At 43.5% G+C, this 9,706-nt stretch overlaps 1 protein-coding gene across 1 annotated transcript in view; it reads left to right on the top strand.

The window, feature by feature from the left end:
• The first annotated feature begins 13 nt into the window (after window positions 1-13).
• Window positions 14-9,706, top strand: part of rbm18 (RNA binding motif protein 18) — a 12,590-nt gene continuing 2,897 nt past the window's right edge. The window contains exons 1-4 of the mRNA XM_046861218.1: window positions 14-178; window positions 1,665-1,778; window positions 6,908-7,034; window positions 7,783-7,863. Of these exons, the coding sequence (XP_046717174.1) occupies window positions 1,672-1,778; window positions 6,908-7,034; window positions 7,783-7,863 (315 nt within the window). The 5' untranslated portion in view covers window positions 14-178; window positions 1,665-1,671. The remainder of the gene's footprint in view (window positions 179-1,664; window positions 1,779-6,907; window positions 7,035-7,782; window positions 7,864-9,706) is intronic.

Here is a 9,706-nt window from a genome sequence, read left to right as displayed (position 1 = left end):
TTTTTTTCATGTTTTGCTAGTATTGCTAAGCAAACGAGATACATAACAGCCGCTGGAAAGACGATTAGGGATTAAAATCACGACATGCTCTGTTTATAAGTCGTTTGTACTCAGCATCGCGACTCTCGTCCACGCTTTTTGTTTATTATTATTTTTAAACGGGAGCTTTAACTATACGGTAAGTCCGGGTCTTTAGATGCTAATTCGGCTAGCGTTAGCATGCTAATTCACCTATAACGGTAAATAAACATTGTGTCGAATTATAACTATTAGTTGTTTGTCTTTTTAAACTCTATATCGTAAAATATTGAGCTCTATTTGTTATAAAAGCGTGAAGTGTTTGCGAATGGGGGATTCTCAGTCTTATTGGTTGTTGTTTTATGTGTTATTATGTGTACCATTTGTAGTGTATGACTTTGGACGTTGTCATGTCAACCTCAGCAGCCGGTTCCTAAAAAGATTAATGCAAAAAATGTTTATGGAAATGTGTAATTAATTAATTCATTTATAGTATTCAGTGTGGAGCAACTAAAAAGTCCTGAGGTCTGACCAAACATTTTTGTAAATAAATCTTCTCCTAGAAGACATTTCTACTGAGAAGAGGTTGGAGAGGAACCTGAACTTTACATGAAATAAAAGATCTGATCCAGCAATCGGCAAATAAGTCGAAAATACAGTTTCCATCCAGCTGATCCGAGACTCTGAAAGCATCATGTACAGGGTTATCCCAGAGTGCTGATGGATTCTGGATTCTGATTGGTCAGGAGGCGTTGATTAGTTTTCTCTGACAGCAGCTCGGACGGTAATAACAGGTCTACCTTATTGTTTCTATAGTAACCGCTCCTTCACTTGGTCTTGTAAGTGGACGTAGAGACGTTTTTTCCCCAGACCTTTATTTACATTTCTTTGGAAGGAGTCTCCAGTTTCGGTGCTTTTGTAAGAGTCGAGAGTGAAGGCACAACTTTGTGTATAGACACACAAACAATTTTCGTGGGGTTTGGGGGTGAACTACTTGTGTGAGAACGGTTCGAGTTTTGTGGAAGCGCCACAACCTTAAATGTAGCTATAAATAGATACATTTATGAGGTGGTGTCAAAGTTTTTTCAAGAAATTGTACTTTATTTATCTACGTTTCCACACTGTCACTTTCAAAATAGTCTCCCAGCGTTCCTAGCATTCCTCTGGAATGTGTTCTGGCAGTTGTTCGTGTTCTGGGGGTTGAGCTCGTTCCTGATCTCTCGTTGTCTTCCAGTGATGTTCTTCTACTCTTGTAAACACCTCGGATGCACCTTTTTTACGCAGAATTTCACGTTTGCTCCATGATGAAATTGCAGACACGGTAACACGAATGGTCTAAACAGCACCAGTTACACCGTTAGTCTCCAAACTCTTTAATACCAACTCATATGCTATTTGACAGATTGCCTTATCCAGAGCGCCTCACAATTATCTCATTCACACAACGGAGCAGTTGATGGTAAGGGCTCAAGGGCACAGCAGTGGTGGGATTTGAACTCATGACCTTCTGATCAGAAGTCCTACAGCTTAAACACTGAGCTCACCCTTCCCCAAAGGGAATAATTCTGTTTTGGGGTAAATATGGTATAATAGGAATAAAACGCTGTGTTTTTTCCTCACATTATGTGCAACCCTTCTGTCTTTAGGAGTCTAATGCAGTCGGCTGCGGAGACGATGGAGAACGCCTCGATCCTGTCGGGCGCCTCGACGCAGGAAGGCCACCGCCTGTGGATTGGCAACATCGACCCTAAAATCACAGAGTGAGTGCCTGATGTGTTGGGATGATGGATTAGTGGTGTGTGTGTGTGTGTGTGTGTGTGTGTGTGTGTGTGTGTGTGTGTGTGTGTGTGTGGCTGGAGAATGAGCAGATGACCACAGGGGCGTGTGAGAAACGAGATGTGGAGACCCGCGTGTTCTCTCGGCCGTCCTTTCTTACTCACCTGGCATGTTTACTCTGTCAACCTGTAGTGAACGAGGGAGCTGGAAAATGTAGCGTTTGCTCGGGCCGGTGTCTAGACAGGCGTTTCCTTTCCCCCTCTCCGTCCCCTCCATCTGCACTTTCTCTATAATAACCTGTTGGATTGGAAACAGCCAGGATGCCCAGGGGCCGGGGTTCAGGGAAGATTAATTAGCTCGCGCGTTGACGCTGTTTGTTATATCAACGTTCACTTCGCAGTCCACAGGTGTGACATCAGCTCTCACACTCACTGTGTGTGTGTGTGTGTGTGTGTGTGTGTGTGTGTGTGTATGCATGTCAGGATGATGGATAGAGTCCGGGAGAAGATGCTGTGCTAATCCAGTTTCTTCTAAAAAGCTTAAAAACTGCAGCAGAAGCGTTCTCTGACGTGCTCTACACGTGAGCCGTACATCAATCACCGCATGATGCTCATTAGGGGGATATTTTACTGTAACGGTGTGAATTCCGTCAGAGTCACAAATTAGAAATGAAATGCAGTAGGATTTTGCAGTACAATGTTTTTGGTTTTTTTGTTTTTTTCCCCCCAGTAAGATTTCCCACATAATGTTGATCTGAAATAATTCAAATAAAATAAAAAGTAATTTTTCAAGATTACACAAGTTAAATCAACCTTTTAGGGGGTTAAAAAAAATATATAACAAAAATGAAATGAATCTCTGTATACCCTGTATTCTCCAAAAGTCTGTGGACACCTAACCATAAGAGTCATACGTGCTTTTTTATTTTATTTATTTTTTTATACATCTCCAAGTTTAGTCTCCATTTACTCTTAAAATGAGCTCCACTCTCCTGGGAAGATGTTCCACTCGATTTTGTGGAGGTCCAGTCAGCTACAAGGGTTGTAAGGTCAGGCGCTGATGTAGGTGAGAAGGTGAGGAGGGGATCGTCACGCTGGAACAGGTTTGGATCTCCAGTTCACGTGAATAGAACATTTCGGACTCGTGATAATTGAGCTCAGAACCAGTTCTCTTTAGGTTCACACTAAATCCGTCCCTCCCTTAAAAGACGCCTCTGGACTTTTCTCAGCCTGCTTTAACATCTATAATGTTGTGAAGACGGCTGATCATGTGTTTTTTTTTTTTCATTACAAAATAAAAAATAAAAGTAAAGAAGTCAATAGACCTCGAACTAATGTGGTGGAAACATGAAAGATGCTCAGAGCAGTAATGCAAATGTTGTTGAACAGTATGATTTATACAGAGAGCCGAGAGCCGGAAGTGATTTCCCTTCACACACACATTCACACAGCGAACTGTACCGTAACCTGAAAGCAAAACGAGACGTTCGAAACGTTTACACGTGGACCTGAGTGGGATCAAGTGTGTACATTGTACAAAACACAACTGTGTTATTCTGATGCCTAATTGGTGTGTGTGTGTGTGTGTGTGTGTGTGTGTGGGGCAGATCCGCTCACCCAGTCAACGTCCAGATATCATACAGAACATTTATTTTATATGACTTTGTTACATCTGGAGGATCGGTTTTAGATACGTTGTTTGTGGAGCAGCGTTTGCTGTAGAAGGTCAGCATCAGGGCAGCGTGAAGAACCACACCGCTGAAACCACTCACACTGAATGGCACGTTCACACACTTTCCACTTCACCAACTCTCTCACACTCTCTTTCTCTCTCTCACACACACTCGCTCTTGCTCTCTCTCTCTCTCTCTCTCTGCATCTCATCAACGCCTGGCAGCTCCCAGAAATCCACTGCTCTGATGGGAGGGCAAAAGAAAGAAAAAACGAACACGTTGAACTTTCCACGAGTCCTTTAACGCTTCGCATTTGCACCTGAACTTGAGATTTATTAAAACTGGAGATCGAGACACGGCCGACCCGAGGGTGAGAAAGTCCACGAGCTCCTTCGTTATCACGTCTGCTTTCCCTCCAGGCTTCAGAGACAAACATGGAGTTATTCTGGCTGTTTTTTTCACCAACAGGGCAGAGAAAGATCATGTTCATGAATTCCTGCGCTCATCACAGTTCATTTATTCAGAGATGTCAACAAAGTACATTCTGCGGCCGAAAGTATTGGCACCCGAGCCACAAACTACAAAGGCGGAACACGATTGTACGTCTTTGGATGCGGTGGCATGAATCAAGATTTTTATTTCTCACAAACATCATTATGTGAAGAACACAACTTGCAGTGACCTGTTCCACCTGTTCCAGCATGACGATGCCCCTGTGCACAAAGCAGCTCCATGAAGATCTGCTTTACATGGTCTAGAGTAGAAGATCTCCTGCTATAGAGCTCCAACTCTATTAAACACCTTTGAGATGAATGTGATGTAGGTGTTTATTAGGGATGAGGTCAGAGCTCTATAGACGGCCATACCAGATCTTCCACTTCAACAATACAAGCCATATCTTTACATTAATAGCATTTGGCAGATGCCTTTATCCATTTGAACTTGTGACCTTCTGATCCAAAGTCCAATGCATGAAACACTGAGCAACCACCGTCCATATATCTTATATATATATATATATATATATATATATATATATATATATATATATATATAAATCATATAGTCATCATTCATCATCAGAATCGTGATGATAAAGTGGAATAATCTTCCTCTTCAGAAGCGAAATGTACGCGATGTGCTGTGGAAGCCTGAGGTGTTCAGACTTTTACATCCAGATTGTGGTGTTTCCACTCGTCTTTTTCTCTGGAGCGGGCAGATAAAGTGTAGACACATCCAGTGAAGTGAGCAGAGACAGGAGGAGGAGGAAGTGAGCTCCTGCCATGTGCTCAGATAATCATCACAACACACATACAAACACACACACACACACACACACACACACGTATATATGTATAATTCACCCGTTGTTTAAGTGAGAAACACTGCCACCTTGTTTTCTGATTGTTCTGTTTACATGCAGGTGCCCCAGGAACCTCGGTATGAAAAGGTGGTGGAGAAAAAAGGAAAACAAAGAAAAAAAAAAAAATCAGTGCTTTGGTTCCATTTGTGGCTTGGCTGCAGTTTGTGTTGTTAGAGAGCGAGCCTTGAATCCAGACCCTTATTTTTTTGTTTGTTTTGTTTATGCCCCCCCACCCCCCCACCTCAGAGAGGGGCATTGTGGTTTGCTGAAAGCCACAGCTCGTCCCCCTGTGCTCACGGGCTCAAGCCATTTCTTAGTCAGGAAGACGTGGTGGCCAGGGTCGAGTGGGTGGAGTCTGGGAAAGTGCGAAACGCTCCTCGAGGGTAAAGCTCCTGGGAGACGAAGGGAAGACATTAAGACAGCGGCCAGGACCCCGATTCTGGGCCCAGGATTAAAAATAACCCCCCGAGCGAAACCACAACAATAAAGCAGAGCCCCCGATCACGTCCGTGACTCGGCCCCCGAGACCCCGGCGCTCCCAGACTGCTCCGATTGTTCAGGCAAAAATACTCGGGACGCGAGTGAGCGGGGATTGGTGTAGCGTTCGGGATCCTTCAGTTTGCTTGATTTTGTGCCAAAATGATTATATAATGTTTCATAAACTCTCTGATCTACTGTTAAATGTTTAATAAGCAGAACATTTTATTTAACTTCAAATGTAACTTAATTTTTTACAATTTTCAACTTAAAAAAAAATAAAATACACATTCTCTTTAGGGTTCTTCAGTTTGTCCCTCTGGAGAACTTCAAAGTGTTTACTAGTCACTGAGGGAGGTTGCAGCTTAGTGGTTAAGGTGTTGGGCTTGTGATCAGAAGGTCATGAGTTCAAATCCCAGCACCACCAAGCTGCTCCTGAGAAAGACCCTCAACCCTCAGCTTTCTTATGCACACATGAGACAAATGTAAAGTCTGGGAAGATGCCATGAATGTCATGGTTCCAAGTAGAACCTCAGCCCCACCTGAAGAACCTTTTAAAGAACCCTATAATACAAATAAATAAATTTAATTTTGAAATATAAAAAAGAGCAGAACATTTGCAGAAATGTTTTATCTCAATGTAAATGGTATTTGTTTATTTTTTACATCCTTCTGCGTAGTTGCTTAAAGTCGTAGAGCTTCAGCGCACTCAGGATAAATCCGCTCTCGTCACAGCTCAGCACGGAGAACTCATTAATATCGTTCAGGATCGTTAAAGTAATCCTACCGCCCTGGTTCTCGGCAGACTCGGAAACCCGGGGGCAGGACGTGTCCGACGTAGTTCTTTTCTGGCCCCCCGATTGGCCGTCAGCGCGTCAGTCAGCACGATAAGGGTTGGGACCTCCGCGCAGTCCTAGATGTTTGTTCTGAATCGAGCTCTGGAGGGAATTCACGCTTCCTCTTTTTGATGTTTTCATTGTCCTCTCGCTGTATCCTCTGTATTGTGTGGAGGAAAGATTTACGGCAGCTAAAAAGGTGTAAAGTGACCTGTCATTCTAATCAAGTCCATCTGCAGGAGCGGCGTGATGTCATACCACAGGGTTTTATTGCTCTTTTCACATGCAAGCACTCACAAATGTGTAAACAGTGCCATTTATAGGCTCTAATGTGTTAACACACACACACACACACACACACACACACACACACACACAAACATAACATCTAATGCATATTCTATTAGTTGTTTGAAATCTGGATCCTGATTGGCCGGAAGGTGTTCATTCAGTTTTTAAAAATGTGTAGCTCGTTTTTTAGTAACAATTTTGAAGAGTTTTCTGTAAAGAGGAATTTGTGGTGGAAGGAGTCTCCAGTGTCAGAGGGTAAAGCTGTTATTTTGCAGTTTATAGGTACCACAGCAAGCTGGCAGGGGACTGTATGTTTGTAGCTGCTATAACACAACTCACAACAGGGACGACCTTGTTTTTCAGACGTCCCAATCATTAAAGTGTAAATGAATAAAAATACATACATGCTGTTGTGTACAAGCAATAAAACACTTGTTCAGGATTTCCTTTTAAATGTGTTTTTTTTTTTTCCAGGTATCACCTGGTGAAGCTGCTGGAGAAATTCGGAAAGGTGAAGCAGTTCGATTTCCTGTTCCACAAGTCCGGACCGATGGAGGGTCAGCCTCGAGGATACTGCTTCGTCAACTTCCACACCAAAGAGGTTTCTCTCTCGCACGTCTCCTTCACCTGTGTTAAAGATGATGTTTAGTTTTTGTCTGATTATTGCTACAATGATCATTGGAGGAGGAAATTTGATAGAAAATGATTTCAGTAAAGAAAAATTGTATTTGTCCATCAGCGGTGATTCTTCAGTGCAGTGTGAGTCGGAGGAGTATTAAAAGGCTTTATATATGCGCACACACACGCGCACACACACGCGCACGTCTTTTGGGGGGCCCCAGTGATCCATCAGCGCCATTATCGCGCTTTGTGTTGTTATTGAGCAGGCGCTGAGGGAAGCCATCGAGTCGGAAATCTTCAAACGCTCTTTAATGTTTCCGTCTGATGTTCAGCGCCTGAACGATTCCTCGTGCAAAACGATCGTGATCTGATCACTATCACTTAAATACCGACGTTCATTAATGTGTATTATTCTTCAATACATGGTAAACATTGTAAATTGTAGCGATTTAGTTTTTCTTTCGACGCATCAGGGTTGAGTTCTGATCTCACGGCGGGTTCACACCTGCATCCTGCATGTGATCGCTGTGAGCGCAGCAGCTCAAAAACACACTCATGTGAAGGAGCTTCATACAAAATATGTGAAAGTGTGATTAAAAAAAGGGTGTCATGGAGGAGTAATGCTACAGTCAGTTCTCTGTAGGAGTGAATGAGGATTCTTAATTTATTAGTTTTATTGGGTTTTGAGTGATTTCAGTTTTGTGTCTGAGATTCTTCTCTGTGCTCAGGAGGCTGAACGGGCCATCCAGTGTCTCAATGGGAAGCTGGCGTTGTCCAAGAAACTGGTGGTGCGTTGGGCTCACGCACAGGTAAAGGTAAGTCCCCAAAACTCCTCACTTACCACAGCAGGTTAAAGGTCACATAATGATGACTGGAGTCGTGCGGCTGATGCTGGGATTCTGCGTTTGGGGAAAAATGTATGTTTAAATATAAAGAGACGAATTTTTTAGTTGATTTGATTTAGTGTTTTTGTGTTTGATTTGGAGCCGAGTTTTTGTGGATGGATATTAAGAAATATTTTTTGGATGGTTTTTTTTTGTGAAGAAGAAGAAACGGGCGTTAAAGTGGTAGCGTTGCGTCGTGGAAAAGAAGCAGGTCAGAATCCCGTGTTGGAATTTTCCGGTAGCTCAGTGAGACAGAAGCCGTGTTGAGTTCGGCCGAAAGACTCGTCCAGAGAAGCCGGTCTATAACAATAGGCAGCTGCCTCTGAGAGAGAGGAAATCCTGTATGGTCGAGAATGACCGCCCCCACCTCACCCCTTCGTTCCCCCATCCCCTCCTGCCCCGGTCTCTCCCCATCACAGGGGAGCGGGACACCAGGCCGGGGTCAAGGTCATCACAGCAGAGCTGTTGACAACAACAACAAGCAGGAGCTGATCTGATCTGGTCTGAAGTGCCTCCACCCTGCCCTGTAGAACACACTCCTGACTCCTGACTCGTGAACTGCTTCAAACTGCACGTTCAGGTGTCCCGTGCGTTTTTTTTTTAAAACACTCGGTGAGGACAGAGCGCTTTTGGAACAGAACTGGATTTATTTGTAAGAATTCTTTTGATAATTGATTTCGTCTCGGAGCATAAAGAGCAAACCGTCTGAGGCCTTTGAGATACATTTATCCTATCTCTCTGAACAAAATGTCCGAGTGTGGGGTCCATCTTGGAAAGCCGAATCGCCTTTTTATTTCTATTTTTTTAATGCAGCATTCAGCAAAATCTCATTCAGGATCTCAGATTGGGAAATAAACAAAGAAATTTCCGGATGGTGGAAATAACGCGATTGAAAACGGTAAAATTCTGAGTTACGGAGTGATGCACTGTATGACAGTATTGGGACACCCGACTTGTCCAGCCGTAAAGGTGGTAACAAAGAGCTTCGAGACTAGTTTTGTAATACGCTAGCAGACGGCTGCTACACGCACAGTCACCGGGAGCACCGATCTTCATTAGTCAACGCCCCAGAAGAAAGCGTCCTGTGTACATCGTGAGCTCTGCAGCAGTTGCTATATTGACCACATGCTTTACTTTTTGCTACCACCTCATACGTGCTTCTCACCCAAACTGTGAGCACAAAGTTGTGTCGGACGTCTTTGGCTGCAGGAGCATGAAATTATGCCTTCACTTGAACTAGGAGACCCAAATCTGTTCCAGCACGACAATGCCTCTGTGCACAAATACAGCTCTATGAAGACCTTTGGGATAAATGTGAACACTGACCACACCCCACCCTCACCTTTTCACCTACGTCAGTTATCTCCAAACATCTCTACAAGTACACCTCCTCCCAGAAGAGTGGAGTTAATTATAGCAGCAAATGGTGATTAAATGTGGAATGGGACGTTCAGAAAAAAAAAGCACATAGCAATCTTCTGGTCAGTCGTCCACAAACTTTTGTCCATGCAGTGTGTATTTAAGTCAGAAAGGGTTTCTTGGCTTCTGTTCCTTGTTAGATTTGTGGCTCTTTTTGTAGCTCCAGATACTAAATACTTGGCATCCCAGATGATAATAAGAACATTGTGTACGGTTAATTTTCTGACGGTTCCTTTCAAATTGCACTTTCAGCTTGAGCTTTTCCATAGACACATTGCCGGCTGCTTCCCCCCCATCCCCCACCCCCCCTCCTCTCCAACCTTGTTAGACGTCCATGTGAAGTGATGTT

The sequence above is a fragment of the Silurus meridionalis genome, chromosome 11 (genome assembly GCF_014805685.1).
Source record: "Silurus meridionalis isolate SWU-2019-XX chromosome 11, ASM1480568v1, whole genome shotgun sequence".
Classification (NCBI taxonomy): domain Eukaryota; kingdom Metazoa; phylum Chordata; class Actinopteri; order Siluriformes; family Siluridae; genus Silurus; species Silurus meridionalis.
The sequence above is the reverse complement of the archived record's forward strand: the minus strand, read 5'-3'. Positions and strand labels throughout refer to the sequence as shown.